At 41.2% G+C, this 17,731-nt stretch overlaps 1 protein-coding gene across 1 annotated transcript in view; it reads right to left on the bottom strand.

Moving 5' to 3' along the window:
- Positions 1 to 17,494, bottom strand: part of MYH15 (myosin heavy chain 15) — a 148,363-nt gene extending 130,869 nt beyond the window's left edge. The window contains exons 1-9 of the mRNA XM_021069826.1: positions 17,371 to 17,494; positions 17,144 to 17,250; positions 13,670 to 13,813; positions 12,002 to 12,158; positions 11,336 to 11,363; positions 9,940 to 10,033; positions 7,742 to 7,834; positions 4,183 to 4,246; positions 3,997 to 4,092 (exon numbers count right to left, since the gene is read on the bottom strand). Coding sequence (XP_020925485.1) covers positions 3,997 to 4,092; positions 4,183 to 4,246; positions 7,742 to 7,834; positions 9,940 to 10,033; positions 11,336 to 11,363; positions 12,002 to 12,158; positions 13,670 to 13,813; positions 17,144 to 17,250; positions 17,371 to 17,494 — 907 coding nt within the window. The remainder of the gene's footprint in view (positions 1 to 3,996; positions 4,093 to 4,182; positions 4,247 to 7,741; positions 7,835 to 9,939; positions 10,034 to 11,335; positions 11,364 to 12,001; positions 12,159 to 13,669; positions 13,814 to 17,143; positions 17,251 to 17,370) is intronic.

Raw genomic sequence — 17,731 nt, 5'->3', positions numbered from 1 at the left:
ATTTCCCTTGCCATAGGCATTCAGGCCACCAGCAGACACACTCAGGTGCATCCTTGGCAACCACCACTGTTTATTACTGTCAAACACTTTATGGGGTGAGTTCTCAAGGCATTAGGCAAGTGTCCAAGAGGCAAGGATTTGTTTCCTGACTTCTCCTCCTGGAGTTTACACACCAGTCGAATAGTAAGAATGGGTACAATAAAAACATGGAAAGAAAAAAAGTCAAAGAAAAGGAGAAAAAGGAAGCTATATGCTGGACCAACCTATACAGATGCCATTGAGAACTAAAGGATTTCAAAACGTCGTATCTGAGGGGACCAAGGAAGTGCATTCTAGCTGTGCCTGGAATAAGCATCAGCCTTAACTGAAAGGAAAGGGGAGAAGGGATGGCCCCGGTCATGTAGAGGCTAAATGGAGGCTGCTCTGGGATGACCTTTTCCTTGGGTCCCTCAGTGGATGGCCAGCCTCTGCTGTCACTTTCCATACCTGATATGTTTGTCATACACAAATGCTCCTATGTTAGGAAATTTTGACACCACCCTCATATTTCTAAGCTGTGCCCTCTTGTGTCACTCTTCAGGACACTCTGAAGCTCTTCTTTGGCAACCACGAATAGAAAGAGTTCAACATTTTAAAATGTCCCAAAGAATGACAATCGGTGTCATAAAGTGGGCTGACAATACCCACCTTACACCACCAGATGTCAGCCTTTGTACAGTAATCAATCTCAGCGGCCCAAAGACTCAACAAAGTACAGGAATTCCTGACACTCAAGAGTTTTCTACAGCAGCCCAGAGTCCTCAGATGGTTCTATGAGCAAATGGAGATGCTCTAAAAACTCACAGTCCCTGCTAGCACCCACATTAGACCGTGTGTGTCAGATGCCCTGCACAGCATAGAAATGAGTGTCAAGAATGTTAGATTTGGCAGAGCTAAGCAAAGGAAGAGAGAAAAAAAATCTGTTCTAGGTTAGGTAGAGGGAAGATGGGAACAAGAGCAGCTGCTGCTTTCATATAACCAGCTGCACCCATGGTCAAAATAACTGCCCAGTTTGCAGAGTTTCTCCATCTGCTGAGGGCACTTTGGAATTGAAGACCATGTAGTCAAAATGCTGCTGGATTTATACCATACCTCATCTAAGTATAATGGTTGGCTGTTCCCCATCAATTTGCTCACTGGTATCTCCAGTCTCACCCCACATCCACTGCTGCAGGAGCGTTGTTGACCTCAGTGGCAGATGCAATACTTCTGAAATCCAATTAGTCTGGCACATTCCCCTTCCAACAACTTTCCATTGCACTCAAGATATAAACTCTAGGGAGTTCTAGGGGAACTAGGGAGTTCCCATCATGGCGCAGGGGAGGCAAATCCAACTGGGAGCCATGGGGTTGCAGGTTCGATCCCTGGCCTCACTCAGTGGGTTGAGGCTCCAGCGTCGCCATGGGCTGTGGTGTGGGTCGCGGACACAGCTTGGATCTGGTATTGCTGTGGCTGTGGCTGTGGCGTAGGCCAACGGCTACAGCTCCTGTTGGACCCCTTGCCTGGGAACCTCCACATGCTCCTGGTGTGGCCCTAAAAAACAAACCAACAAACAAACAAGCAAAAAAAAAAAAGATATAAACTCTAGGAGTTCCTGTAGTGGCTCAGTGGTTAACGAATCTGACTAGTATCCATGAGGATGCAGGTTTGATCTCTGACCTCGCCCAGTCGGTTAAGGATCCATTGTTACCATGAACTGTGGTGTAGGTCACAGATGCAGCTCGGACCCTGCATTGCTGTGGCTGTGGCATATGCTGGTAGCTACAGCTCTGATTTGAGCCCTAGCCTGGGAACTTCCATATGTCAAGGGTGCAGCCATTAAAAAAAAAAAAAAAAATGCAAACTCTCTGCTACAGTCTGCAATGTGCTACTTGGTCTGGCCCTGGTTATTTCCTCCCTATATTGCCCCCTCTACTCATCCGTGGCCACTGTGCTTTCCAAGAATAAACCAAATTCATTCCTGTCTCAGGGCCTTTGCACTCACTGTTTCTTCCCCCCTGGAACTTTCTTCCTAGAAATCTTTGCCTTCTTGTTCCCTTACTCATTCAGGTGTCTGGAAAAATGTTGCCTTCTCAGGGAGATCTTGTTTGACCCTTCTGTTTAAAATGTAATCACCCATTGCCCTTCACTTCATCTTCTTACCCACTTAATTTTTTTATAGACCTTCCATTCTCTAAAATTAGAAATATTTTTGTTTATTTGTTTGTCACTGTCTTCCACACTAGAATGTAAGCTCACGAGGGCAGGGACTTGTCTGCCCCATTTACTTCTCCATCCCCCACACGTAAAAAGCAGTGTGGGTATACACACAGCAGCTCCACAATGAATATTTGTTGAGTACGTGAAATTTATTCCCTTACCCCACAAGTTGCTATCCTATTTTTCTGTTCACAGCACTACCTTTTTCTTCTTTTCTTTTTTTTTCTTTTTATGTAATGATTTTTTTTCTCATTATAACTTGTTTACAGTGCTCCATCAATTTTCTACTTACAGCATGGTGACCCACCTACACATACATGTATACATTCTTTTTTCTCCCATTATCATGCTCTATCTTAAGTGATTAGATATAGTTCTCAGTGCTACACAGCAGGACCTCATTGCTAATCCATTCCAAAGGCAATAGTCTGCATCTATTAACCCCAAGTTCTCAATCCACTCCACTCCCTCCCCCTCCCCCTTGGAAACCACAAGTCTACTCTCCAAGTCCATGATTTTCTTTTCTGTGGAAAGGTTCATTTGTGCTGTAGACTAGACTCCAGATATAAGTGATATCATATGGTATTTGTCTTTCTTTTTCTGACTTTTTCACTTAGTATGAGAGTCTCTAGTTCCATCCATGTTGCTGAAGGTAGCATTATTTTGTTCTTTTTATGGCTGAGTAGTGTTTCATTGTGTATATATACCACATCTTCTTAATCCAATCATCTGTCAATGGACATTTGGATTGTTTCCATGTCTTGGCTGTTGTGACTAGTGCTGCAATGAACATGTGGGTGCATGTTCACAGCACTACTTTTATCCTAATTAAATTACCAAACTTGGCAGTATTTTTGAATCATCACTCTCCTCCATTTCTACATTCAATTATTGCCAAGACTTTTCTATTCCTCCACACAACCTTTGCCTTTCCCCTCATTCCCACTGACAGTGCCTTAGACAATTGTCAGTCATCTCAGACTGGGACAATTACAACCACTTCTCTCAGTATTTCTGCCTCCAATCCATACTGCCCATCATGACAGCTTTACTGCCACTGCCTTCAGCAAATCGTGGCTTCCTATTACCCCATCCCACTCCCACAAAACACAGGTGCACATTCCCATACATACACACCATGCTCACAACACCCTCCCAACTTTTTGTGTTTAGAAACCATTAGAATAAAATCCCCACCATTCCTCTATGAAAATCCTTCCCTCCAGTTCACTCATTCTCTCTGTTCTCTGACCTTGCCTTGCCCTTGCCTGACATTGTATACCCTCTTCCTCCTACCAGAAGTACCCTTCACTATGATTCTGGTTAAATTCCCTTCCCATTCTTCACATCCCAACCCCAATCCCCCCTTCTTTATAAAACTCCCATTGACTACTACACACCATGGTGGTATCTCCCACCTGTGGTCTCTTGTCTGTACTCTTAAACAGTGGTTCTAATCATTTAAGACTTTCACTTATCTCATGATTTTTACACACACACACACACACACACACACACTCACAAGCATTTGTGCTCACATGCATACACACACACATTCACTTACCTCTGCTGGACATTCTACCCACCTCTAAACACTACCAAATTGAAAAAAAAAAGTGTTACCATTTCTTACATTTAAGGATGAAACCGAGTTCTAAAGAGGTGAGGATACTTATTAAACAGCACTTTTCCAAGTCTGATAATCTGACACCTGTCTCTTGTTTAGAATGATCCCCAGATCCAGAATAATCTACTTACCAAGAAGTGCTTTTTGTCCAGATAGAATTTGATAGAATATGTGGAAATTCCTCTCTCCAGGCTGCTGGAAAATCACCCGGGATTTTTCAAGCAAATCTGCATGACGAGACATGAGTGAAAATTTAAACTTGGGCGTTCTTGCAAAACTTAGAGGAAAAGTAGTTAGACAGTGCTATGGGTACTTACAGGTGTCAATGTCTGCAGCTGACAGCTTGCCTCTGGCACAGAAGTGCATCCTGATGAACTTGCCCTGGGTAGACACAGAACAGAGTCTCCTATTGAAACATTTCCAGCAGTTGCAATGGCTTCATTATACACATTACTCCCAGAGTGATATTTCCCCAAAAGTTAAAAAATATATATAGCATTGGTCTGTGATGGCACCAGTTAATGTCAAGAGGCCGCTGACTGATCATCAGGATGAGCAGTGGTCCTGGGTTCTAGACCTAGACCTGCTGATTGCTGGCTGGGTATTCTTGCCTGCGCTATAGAATCTCTGTGAACCTCAGTGCGCTTATCAAAAAATGAGAAAAATAACATCTTCTTAGCATATTCTTCCATTTACTCAATAAATATTCATTGAGCATCTACTATGAGCCAGAAAACCTTCTAGGCACTGGATATTCCACATTAGAAAAGTAGGCATGTCCCTATTCTAGATTTTAGGTGTAAGCAGCTAATGTAGCCAGTCTAACACAGGAATATTTGGTGTGTCTTGAAATCAGAAGAAAAGCCAGTTGTGCAGGAGTTTAGCAAGTAAGAGGAAAGGGGGCAGAAAACAGAGTCTGAGAATAGGCAGGCACCAGGTGTCACATCAGTAAGCCATGTGGCCACAGGAAGGAATGGGTTTTATTTTAGGTGAGAAGACAGTGAGGGTTTTTGTTTTTTGTTTTTTTTTTTTTTTTTTTTAATGTGATTGGACTTGTGTTTTAAAACATCATTTTAGCATGAATAATAGATGGGGCTTCCTTCCTTCCTTATCAATGAATGGCTGTAAGACATTAGTGAGGCAGAAAATCTGCCTGAAGGTGACAGAGCCCAGGGGTGCCAAGACACAGCCAAGGAAGTAGTGCAGTGGTGGCTAAAGCCTGCTGGATAAGGATGTTGGTAGAGTGGAAGGTGGCCTGGTGGAGGTGAAACCATGCAGGGAAGTAATCAGAGCAGGACAGTAGCCTGACAAGAGGAGGAGAGTAGAAGGCCATGTAGAGGGCAACTGAGCCAAAAAATTTAAAAATGCAGGCTAATCAGAACCACACACACAAACATACACATGTATGTATACATGTATACATATATGTACATGCACATATATGTATTTTTGGCCAAAAAAAAATACACAACCTAGAATTGCATTTTGTTCTGTGGACTTATTGAGGACTTAAGCCCAGGGGACAGCCTCTCAGAGAGATGTGAAGGACTGCTCTGAGGTAAGGGAGGAGCCAGGATACAGAGGAGCTTTTGCAATAAAAACCAAGTAGACAGAATATCAAAAGATTACTGCTAATTAAGGAAAACCAGACATCTCAAGTTAATGAGTTTAGCACTTTTCCATGTATGGGAAGATACAAGAGTCTGGGTTATTGAAATTATTGCTTGCATATGCACCTCAGCTATCTAGGGCCAGAATCTTGCTTTTCCCCAACCTGGATCCCCTCAGGGTACCCTGGGGTGGCTACAGTAGCTGATGGCTTGATGGCTGCAACATCCTTTGTTTCCTAATATGGCAGGTGTCATTCTATTCCAAAATACACGTAAAGAGTATTAATCGAAGAATTGAACCGGGATTTCTTGATTTTTTTCAAAACCCCCTTTTCCCTTTTCTACTCTCTTCTTTCCATCCATTCATTTATGATTAATTTCCTTTTCTACTTATTTCTTTCCTTTTATCTTTCCAACTTTTTTCTTGGTCTTGGTCTCTTTCAGGTTTTTTGTTTGTTTGCTTGCCTGCTTTTTTTTAGGGTTGCACTTGTGGCATATGAAAGGAAGTTCCCAGGCTAGGGTCAAACTGTTGGAGCAACAGCTGCTGGCCTACACCACAGCCACAGCAATGCAGGATCTGAGCCGTGTCTGTGACCTATACCACCGCTCACAGCAATGCCGGATCCCCAACCCAGGGATCAAACCCACATCCTCATGGGTACTAGTCAGATTCATTTACACTGCGCCACAGTGGTAACTCCCAGCCTTGGAACCTTCAATTGCTTTCTTTCCTTATTCATCTTTCTTTCTACTTCCTGTTCTTTTCTTTCTTTTCTTTTGCTCTCTTTCCTTTCATCTTCCTTCCCCCCTCCCTCTCTTCCATTATTCCTTTTCCCCTCATTTAGTCTTTTTTCAGCTTTCTTCTTCCATGCTACATTCTAACAAATCTAGCCTTTGTTTTATGGACCAGTATCAGCACCTGCTATGCAGCCAGACATGACAAGCAGATATAAGTGTAGTCAGAACAGTTCTAGGGCTTTGGAGGGAAACCAACCAAATCAGCAGGACGCTATTATTTAATTATGCCTAGAGACCGAAACAGGAAGCCCTATGAAAATTTCCTTGTAAATTACTTAGTGGCTCCCTGCCACTCATTCTTGGCATAAAAGGGATTAGTGAAGCTAGAATTTGAAATCTAAATCCACTTTCTATCATGGGAAGGCTAGTTATCAAAAGCTACTTAAAAAAAATGCTTTTTGGAGTCCCCGTCGTGGCTCAGTGGTTAACGAATCTGGCTAGGAACCATGAGGTTGCGGGTTCAATCCCTTGCCTTGCTCAGTGCATTAAGAATCCAGCATTGGAGGTCCCGTCGTGGCTCAGAGGTTAACCAGTCTGACTGGGAACCATGAGGTTGCCGGTTCAATCCCTGGCCAAGCTCAGTGGGTTGAGGACCTGGCGTTGTCATGAGCGGTGGTGTAGGTCGCAGACACAGCTCAGGTCCCAAGTTGCTGTGTCTGTGGTGTAGGCCAGCAATGTAGCTCCAGTTAGACCCCTAGCCCGGGAACCTCCATCTGCTGTGGGTGCGGGCCTAGGAAAAAAAAAGGACAAAAAGACCAAAAAAAAAAAAAGAATCCAGCGTTGTCAGGAGCTGTGGTGTAGGTCGCAGACGGCTTGGATCCCACGTTACTGTGGCAGCAGTGTAGGCCGGCAGCTACAGCTCTGATTAGACCCCTAGCCTGGGAATTCTCCTAGTGGGAATAATGCGGGTATGGCCATAGAAAAGACAAAAAGACCAAAAAAAAAAAAAAAAAAAAAAAACGCAAAACTTTATTCCAATAAAAAAAAAAATCCCCAGTGAAAAATATGCAGGGGGACTGTAAAAACAATATTTGAGCATAGAAACAATAATTATAATAAGTGAACATGGAGGTGCTTACTAAAATGACTTGTTACAAGAAGAATAGGAAATTATAAAGGAGAAAATGCTTTCAAATGTGTAAAATTTAATAAAATATAAAACATTATTAGAATTTGCTGAGTGAGCATCTCTACTGGGAGTGGAAAGGAATTTGAAACTATTAAGAGAAATATTTTCTTTCTTAAATTGACCAAATAGTAGAAGCTTCTTAGGTACATATTTTTTTGTATTTTTAATTATCTTAATGATGAAGCTGGCAAACTCTTTTGAGGACTCAAATTATATGAACATTAATCAAAAAACTTTTGATGTTCCAGAAAATTTTTTTCAGACCTATATGCTCAGGCATGACTTTTACAATTTCTAAAAATTAAAGACTCTGATTTACTGCTCAATCATGTTACTTACAAAACGAGAGGAATTGTCATTCCTTAGGGTTTTGGCATTTCCGAATGCTTCCAAAATGGGATTCACTCGCTTGATTTGATCGTGTAGAGTCCCCTGAGGGTAAGGGAAGTACAAGCGGTGAAGTTCTTAGCAGAATTCTGTAATGTGGCAAGCCCTCCATGCCCAGGCCAAACCTATTCTTGTTTTGATAACCAGCAGCCAAACCCACTTCTGAATATGGTGATAAGATGCTATATTGGAGTGGGAACTCAGAAGAATGGGTGGATGAAAGCTTGACAATATATGATCCCCAAGACTATATATGGGAGCTCATTTATTTGCAGTGCTTCTCTTTTGATTGGCACTGGCCTGGGCAGGGAAAGAAAACTGATATTTTGCCAAAGTAAACAACGACAAATACCATAGCTTATTTCCCAACTTCATTCTATATATACCCCCTCATTGCTGATCTACCTCTCTTCCCACTGGACCCTCACACCTGGAAATTTACGCTAAGATAATAAAGCAGGCATTATTTTGTTTTTATTTCCCAGCATTATTTAAATTATATTTTTGCTTGCTATTATTCTTAAGTAATCTAGAGGTTCATACCAAGCAGTGACTTGAAATGGTATTTATTAGTCTGGAATTTGAATCATATTGCTCAGGATGATGAACTAAAACAGGTCATTTATACCGAGTGAGTCTCAATGACCGATTAGCACTCAAACTGCAACAGGACTTTGTTTTTTTCCAATCAGCCTCTAAGACCCATTATAGGGGGGAATTTGATAGTACAAGATGTTTAAGAATTTATAGATTTACAAATACTCTATTACTGCTGTATATTATGGGTCTACTGTCCTTGAAATAAAAGGGCTATATGAGCAAAAATTTTCATAGAAGTCTTATGTATTATGTATTGTGTTATGAATTATCATAGGGCTCGGTGGTTAGACCAAACAAATAAATTTACACCAAACAATCTAAACTGTATGCAAAAACTAATTAATATCTAGTGAATAGTAGCGTTCAGTGATACCTACAGAATCAATAAAATTCAGGAATGTGGAGTTCCTGCTGTGGCTCAGAGGTTTAAGAACCTGGCTGCAGTGGCTCAGCTTGCTATGGAGGCACCAGGTCTGATCCCCAGCCCAGCACGGTGGATTAAAGGATCTGGGGTTGCACAGCTGCGGCTTGGATTCAACCCCTGCCCAGAAACTTCTGTATGCCATGGATGAGACCATAAAAAAAAAAAAAAAATGTACAGCAGAAATTATCACATTGTAAATCAACTATACTTCAATAAAACTTTTAAAAATGGGGAAAAAAGATTAAAAACATTATATTCTTAAGAAACACTTTAAAAAATTCAGAAATGTGACAGTTGGAAAAGAAACTTCCTATGGTTTGGAATTTGGACCAAATTACTATTTTGATATACTTGTTATTTTGCAAAAACATCAGGAAGTATCAGAATCAAATTGAAAAAGAAAAAAAAAAAAAACAATGCCAGACATAGAAAGATGAGAGGCTGCAATAGTTCAACCTAACTCATTGACTTTGAGTTCTGTTCAGCATTATCTAATCTTATTTTGTATGCCGAATCTTGGTTTAGTTACCCTCAGATTATTACCATTAACCTGTTAATGAAGCTAAACAAAGTAAGCTAAAGCAATATTAACCAAGGATAAAAATAATTAAATAGAGAAGGCAACGTTTTTCAGAAGCTAGAATGTGTTTGAAGTTGAGGGTACATCCATTGGGTGTTTGGGACTTGATCCAGGAGTTAGTGGTAAGGGAAGCAGAATTTCTTTGGTTCATATTTTCAGGAGTCTGACATCTCACAGCAGGTAAAGGGATTAAGAAATATCAAAAGTGGCCATTCAAGGCACTGGTGATCCTAGGTTTGCGGGGAGACGGTTTGGATATTTAGTACCTAATTCTTAAAGGGTCCAACCAACAAAGGTCAGGCCAGTAAATGGACCTTGAACCATATCTGAAACAAATTATGTAATTTCAGTTTGGGGGTTCCTAGTTCAGAGCCTTTGATGAGCCTCCCAACTGGCAAAGGAAAAATGGGAAAAAATTTCCATAATTTTTAAATTGTTCTATACTGCTTGTCTCCTCCTCTCTCACCAAGAATGGTCAGGGTAAAGCCTCCATGATCAGTGGATAGGTCCACCTCAACTTTTCTACCAAGATGGATAAACACTTACCTGCCTTTCCCTGGATTCACCCGTGATTCCTATGTTGGCAAAATACTGGATAACATGTTTGGTGTTCACAGTCTTTCCAGCACCAGATTCTCCTCTATGATTGGAAATTCAATGACACAGTTAACTGGCTCAGATTATTAAAGCAATGAAAGATAGATGTTTTTAACCCTATAGGCCAGGACAAGAGGAAAAGTTTTATGGAAAAGTGGAACTTAAGAGGGAACTTGAAGGAGATGCAGACATTTAATTAGTTGGGAGAAGGAGGACATGTCAGGCTGGAAAAGCAACATGAGCAAAAATCTGGAGTAGAGACAGATCAAAGACTTTTATAAAAATAAGAAGCCTATACCTCATGGCCCATTAATGAAAAGTTTAAGAGTATATTTAGAGATAGGTCTTCTCATTATGAACTGTTTAAGAGATTTTCACTGTTCAAGAGGTATCAAGGCTACCACCACATGGTCAGGTCCAACCCTCTCCCTCAGAAGAGAACCTGCCAGGAAATTAGGCTTTAGATTCCCTCTTACCTTTGATAACTAGCTAACTTTGTTATTGGGGAGAACTCAGTGGTGAATTTATAGCCTCATCACCCAAAGCGCCATAGGATCAAAGCCTGCCTTATCTGCCTGACACACCAGAAAACAGTCTATCCTCTTTGCAAAGGACTGCACTCTAATTGCCCTTCTAGCTCTAAATTCTGAGACCTATTATTTTTCTTCAATAGTTAAAGCCAATGGATAGCCCAATGTACAAGGCAGCATCATCACTGCATAGGAAGAGTAAGAACTTGAGCATTTCACTGCCTCTTGAGTTTCAGCTTCTCCCTTCAGCATGTTGACAGTCCACCTGGCCAGCCAATGTTCTTCCCATCAAAATTAACATACAGTATTCATAAAGTGATGTCCTTTCCTTCCTTCCTCTGCACTCCTGTTCCTTGTCCCTCCAATCCTCACCATCTTTCAGTTCCCATTACTTAATGTACCTTGGCCTGCCCCAATCTGGTTGCTCACAACAGCACATTATCTGTTCCATGGTCATTCCTACTGGACTTCAGTCTCTCTTTAATTGGCGAGTCCAGAGAACTTTGAAAATGATCATTTGGAGAGGGTGTTCTCTTCATTAAGAAGATAATCAAGACCAGTGTGTCCACTGAAGATTCTAAAGGATATCCTAAAATGAGAGACAGCCTAGCCAGCACCGTATTTGGATAATCACTGACTAAAGAGTTATGACAATTTCTTGAGTATTTTACTCTTGCCTAGAATGTATTTAGTGTCTAAAGAACAACAATTCAAAGACAGTGAATTTATGTTTCATATCCAATGAAATGTAGGTGTCTGTTTCCATTGAAGTTCTCTCTGCAGGCTCAAAAGAAAAAGCAAGGCAAACTACTCACGTGAAGAGTATAGACTGATTCCTTCGATCTGCAAAAGAAAGGAAAATGTCAGGACATTCTTCTGCCAGAGCTGCTCTGCACTACTATGAACTTATTCAAAATTCCCTTGGTGCAGCTTAAAGTCAGAGGCAAGCAGAAGGATTTGCTCTGTAAACAGTTAGCGAAAGTACCATTTAAATGATACAAAGTAAAATAGGTTTTCTCTTGACCCTATGTAGGCCAGTCATAAGAATGTACAAATTCTATCCCTATTTCCTTGCTCCAAATACAAATGGTAAATGACTGATGGTTGACATTTTGCTATTTTAAGCCTTTTAAGAAGCATGCTTTAATAATAGCTACAGAATAACTTCTTTGTGCCCAAGGTTCTAGCAGGTGCTTTATGTAATAAAAGCTGACATCTACAGGGGGCCCACTCTGGCCCAGCCACTGAGCACTTTTCAACACATGATTTCACTTAATGTGACATGTGATCTAATGGTCCCCATTGCCCCAGGAGGTAGGCATTATTATGCCCACGTTTTATCTAGAAGGAAATGGAGGCTTCAAGTGATTTGGCAACTGTAAAGGCCACGCTCTGTTCACAATGCCTACCTGCCTCTTAGTGACTCGGAGAAAAAGTAGATCAGATATTTTTACCTTTCATTTCATAGAGCAGCCACTTACTGTGAAGCATGTCCTGAAAGGCATTATCAGCAACAGCGAAGATGTGAGGGGGAGCCTCTGATCGCCTCTTCCCTCTGTAGGCGGCCACGACATCTTTGTGATACACCGGAAGCCACTTGTGAGGATTTATGCTCACACAAGAGAGACCTGAATATGTCTAATGGAAGATCAGAAGATATTTCCAAAAACAGGTCAGAAATACTTCCAGGTTTGTCAGCTCTTTCACTGTCAGGTAACATCTGCTCTAATATTTACTTAGAAAGGAATGAAAAAGGAAGAGATTTCCTTTTTGCATTCTTGCAGAGAAGGGACTTCTAACTGAAAGAGACAGAACCAGGTTAGAGTAACAACAGGACCCGGGATTACCTCTCCCCAGGGAGATCTGGTAGCCACTAACTTGTCTCACACACACACACACACACACACACACACACACACACCTTTCAAAGACAGGAAGAACCGTAAGTGGCGCCCTTCAGATTTTGTAACCAGCTTTCAAGCATTTGAGGCCCAAAGGGAATCTGTCTTAGCAAGATTGGGAACCTGATATTTAAGGCCCTGGGGGGACAGCTCATGTGGGTCATTCATGTGGGTGGTTGAATTGTTCTTCCCTAAAAGATACCTCCGTCTTAATTGCCAGAACATGTGAATGTGATCTTTGGCAAATGGATTTGGCAAATGGATCTGTGGGGGTATAATTAAGGAAATAATCTCAAGATGATATCTGGACAGACCTTAAATCCAATGGCTGGTGCACTTATAGGAGACACACAGAGGAGAAGACATGGACACACAGAGGAGAAGGCAGTGTGGAAACAGAGGCAGAGGTGGGGGCAATATAGCCACTACCAATACCAATTATATGTGGCTTCCAGAAACTGGACAGGGTAAGGACTGATTCTCCCCTCGAGGCTCCAGAGCCTGATGAGTGACTCTGATGACTGATGAGTTTATTTTATTTCAGACCGTGGCCTCTAGAATAGTGACATAATAAATTTCTGTGGTTATAAGCCACCTAGTTTGCAGTAATTTTTTTACAGCATCCCAGGGAAACTAATACAGTCACACAGTAAATCTCAGAGCCCAGGAGAAAGCTGGCTGCACAGCAAGCCTTCTGTAGTAATGGGTCCCAAATGCCAGCATCTTTGCCTAATCTACTCAGCGCTACTCCTGATGAACGGATTAAGTGAATCAAAGAATCTGAGCAACCAATCATCACCAACTTAACAATGATTTAAAAAATTACTCCATTTATTGAGCACTAACTAGGTAACAGGCATTGAACTACAAGATTTACCTATATTTTTAAATTTATCCTCCAAGCTACCACGGAAATACTGACATTATTACCCCACTCTACAGATAAGGTAACTTCAAGAGCAAACTTGGCAACTAGTAAGAGACAGAGCTGGCATTTGGGCACTGGTCTATCATGCTCCAAGCCTCATGCCTTTACTTTAGGATGAAAACTTGCAGGGAGGGCTATGAATACTGATTAAATAAAATTGGGGAAATGCTAAGCTAAGATCTCCTCCCAGTGGGCATCTCTTAAGTATTGTCCCCAGATGGCTATGCTTAAATTCAGTATCTATTTCACTCAAGAGAGAGCTGGGACATGGCCAATATGTTGCCAACATACTGTGTCTACAATAAAGCATATACATGTACATAGATCATCCCATGCTCGTAGCGCCTCTTCAGGGTGTGCAGTACAGATGCTTCATTGAGGTGAGTCAGCATTGCCATGTCTTCAACCATTTCAAACTCTGGAGGATTCATCTGCTGGATTTCGTCCTCCTTGACACTTAGACTCTGCAGAGGAGAAAAATATAAGACATACTGCCCAATGTCTTCCATGCTCATTCATTTTTGCCATACACTCGAAAGACTTTTCAAAGAGTTAAGAAACAAGATGCCTTATTAGAGAAGCCAAAGGAAGTTAAACCAAGCTGTTTCTTTCGAGAAACAAGTGTTTCTCTTATCATGTTCTCTCCTTGCCTGAAAATAAAGCTTTTTGGTTTTGTTTGTTTGTTTTAAGGCCATACCTTTGCGTACAGGAGTTCCCAGGCTAGGGGTTGAATCAGAGCTGCAGCTGCCACCCTACACCACAGACATAGCAATTCGGGATCCTAGCCACATCTGCAACCTACACCACAGCTCACAGCAACAACAGATCTTTAACCCACTGAGTGAGGCCAGGGATCAAACCCACATCTTCATGGATACCAGTTGGGTTCGTAACCTGCTGAGCTACAATGGGAACTCCAAAGATACAGTTTTGTTTTATTTTGTTGCTTTTTAGGGCCATACACCAGGCCATAAGTTCCCAGGCTAGGGGTTGAATCGGAGCTACAGCTGCTGGCCCACACCACAGCCACTGCAACACAAGATCCAAGCTTCATCTGTGACCTACACCACAGCTCACGGTAACAGGGGACCCTTAACCCACTGAGCAAGGCCAGGGATCAATCCTGCATCCTCATGGATCCTAGTCGGGTTCCTTACCTGTGAGCCACCATGGAACCCCCCAAAGATAAAGTTTTTAAAGAGGTTTTTGTTGAATTAAAATTTTCTAAATAAGGAGTTCCCATTGTGGCTCAGTAGGTTAAGAACATGATGTAGTCTCTGTGAGGATGCAGGTTCAATCCCTGGCCTTGCTCAGTGGAATAAGGATCTGGGGTTGCTGTGTCTATGGCGTAGTCCTCAGCTGCAGCTCTGATTCGACCCCTAGCCTGGGAACTTACATATGCTGCAGGTGGAGCTGTAAAAAGAAAAAGAATGTTTTTCTAAATTGAAGTACCGTGATCCCTATGGCTCCTCACTGACTCTGACCCTCAGAGTACACACATTATACTGCCCATGATCTAGCCCCTCTCTAAATGTTGCAACATATCCTGGAGGTTTAGAAGAAGGAATTTGGAGTGAAGGATCAAGGAGGCAGACTCATTCTTTCAGATTTAGTTTAATTCACCCTCTTCCTCAAACTTTTCCCACTTCCCTAGTGCATGGTTGTGTTATCTCCTTTTTTTAATCTTTTACAATATATAAAACCAGTACCATCTTGATATTATTAACTCTTGTGTATGTTTTAATAATGGGCTATATTAAGCTACTTCCCAGCTAGATTATAAACATCTCGAGAAGGGGTCTTGATATTGTCTTCTCCTATAATTATTAAAGCCCTTATTACAGTGCTAAGGACATGGTAGGTATTAATAAATACTGATATTTTGATTAATATGCATGCATTTCTACTACCAAATTCTTGCTTAGAGTTATTTTCAGAAGTTTCCTAATACCATTCCCTATACCCCTTTCCTTGATTAATGTATATTGGTATCAGCTGATTGCTTCATTTAATTCCCATTAGGCTTCTTGCAAGGCTGCCACACTCTCCATACTCATGATCTAATTCCTACCCACAGTCTTCTTTGGCATTGCTCAAACAGTAATCCATTTTCTTTTGAGTTCTTCAATTTCCATATTTCATAGACTCATCTCCCATAGAACATAATCAGGTTTCTTACATCAAAAACCTCCCCTCAGCTCTGATTCTATTTTTCTCCCTTCTTTCATTACCAACTGTAAGTATTACTTTCTATCCACTGGCTTTATTGCCTTTGTTAATATTACAAAAACCAAAGGTGATTGAAGGTGTAGTCACTTCTAACATCAGGAGGAGGAAGCCTGGAGCCAGGGGGATGCAGATTGGGGCTGGGGGCATGGGACCTCCTTAGATGCTGAAAGATCAAGCAGAACAAAACCACCCACCTTTAGACTCCTCTTTCTACATCATTAACTTATTGCTCTCATGCTCTTCTTCTTATGATTTCTTTTGAAAATCATAATTGTAATGACATTATATTTATAAATCACCTTGAATACTGTTGAAAAGATTGCAGTTTCAAAAAATACACTTAGAACAATCTTCTCCTCTGGAGGCCTAATAAAGTTGAATTGGACACAATCAAGAAAGTGAAAAGACCACACAGAGACGGGCAGAAAATAATTGAATTCCTTTCTTTCCCTGTTTAAAACATTCTGAATTTTACTTGCCTACATATGTATGTTTCTACAGATAAACTAAGTTCTGCTTTTAATTCCTTTAACCAGTTATATAAAATTTACCTAATTTGTGATTTTGTTAATGTACACACACCGTCAGGAAGGCATATTAAGACACCTTAAGTGGTAGTTTTTGAGAGGCTGGGCTCCAGAATTTTACACTTTAAATGGCAATGCTTTAGATCATAATTTGTCCAAATACAAAGATGAGAGCATGAAAAAGACAAACTTTCTTGACATTGATTGTACCTGTTTATTATAGGATGTGGCTTTTTATGGAGTTGAGGAGAGCAGAATTGCAAGGAAATTGGAGAATTGAAGATGGGCAGGAAATCATCTGTAAAATCTACAAGGAAGTGTTTATCTGAGTCAGGGCAGAAATAAAGCCCAGTTAACCGATACGGAACTGGCAGCCACCTGAGGTCAGTGATGTACGCCAAGGTTCTAAGAAAAAGGTTCTGTCTGCTCAATACTGCCCTGTTGCTCTGAATGCCTTGGTGGCAGAGAGTAGGGGCTGGGGACTATTACATCCTTACTACACATTCCTTCTATGACCCCTTACAATCTAACATATGTCCCGACACTTGACCTCCTAATTCTGAAATCCAAGGCTTTCTCCAAGCCCCGTATCTCTTTCTCTAGCATATGACATTACTGACCACCTTCCCACTTCTTGGCTCCTCTGACTGTGCACTATTCTTATTCAAATTATCCATCTCTTTCCTGATTCTCCACAGTTCATACATAGTTAATTCATAGTTCCTAAGGTCATTATTTACTCCACGGGGCACCTTTAAAAAAGAACTTGAAACATGATGCAAGAAATGGAAAAATTCATGCATTATAGAGTCCGAGCTTCACCACTGGCAATTGGTTTACTCTGGTTCTTTAACATTCATCATAAAGTCTTCAACAGTAAGTGGAGGAGCTTCTTAAAGATGAACGAGTTTTCCAAACTGTGTCAGTGGCATTTCCTACCCCAAGTTTTTAACTAAACTATTAGAAAAAGGATATATTTAATGATTAAATTAAATAGAGAACTTGGTCATCCCTGGGCCTAAATAAAGATCCCTTTACCTTTCCATCTGTTGTCTCAACAATTATTCTGCCATCATCTCCACTCCCTTTAATCTCGGCTTCAACGTAAGCACTCCTCCCATCACAAATCCAGCATTTCTTCTTCCCTATAGAGGAAAAAAATGGAGATTTTTAACTGTAGTAATTGTAAGAAATGTTCACTGGACACTTTCATGCTGACAGACATGATCTCATTTCTGTTCTCTGTCTGTTAACTTGGGAGTCACCAATATAGGAAATGGCAAAATTAGATAAAGTCACGAATGCTCGGCCTGAAGATAAACTCACATAAAGACTCTGAAGGAACAAGAAACATTCCAGCAAGTGGAGACTAGGGTCGTCATAGGCCATTTTGCTACAAGACAGTTGCCTGCGAACACCTTACCCACCTCTCTCAACCCCAGCACTTACCTCCCACTCACAGCCCCAGGTGCTGGGTGGTTGGATTGCTGCTCTTCCCAGCTCCCTTCCAAAAAGCTTCACTCAGAAAGGTCTGGTTACAATTAAGTGAAAATTTAGGTCAGTGGCCATGTCTGTCCATCAAGGTTTCTTTAGACCTTATTTTTACTAAGGCCTAAGGGAAAGCCT

This window comes from Sus scrofa, chromosome 13 (genome assembly GCF_000003025.6).
Source record: "Sus scrofa isolate TJ Tabasco breed Duroc chromosome 13, Sscrofa11.1, whole genome shotgun sequence".
Classification (NCBI taxonomy): domain Eukaryota; kingdom Metazoa; phylum Chordata; class Mammalia; order Artiodactyla; family Suidae; genus Sus; species Sus scrofa.
Note: the sequence above shows the minus strand (reverse complement) of the source record. Positions and strands in the feature narration are given on the sequence as shown.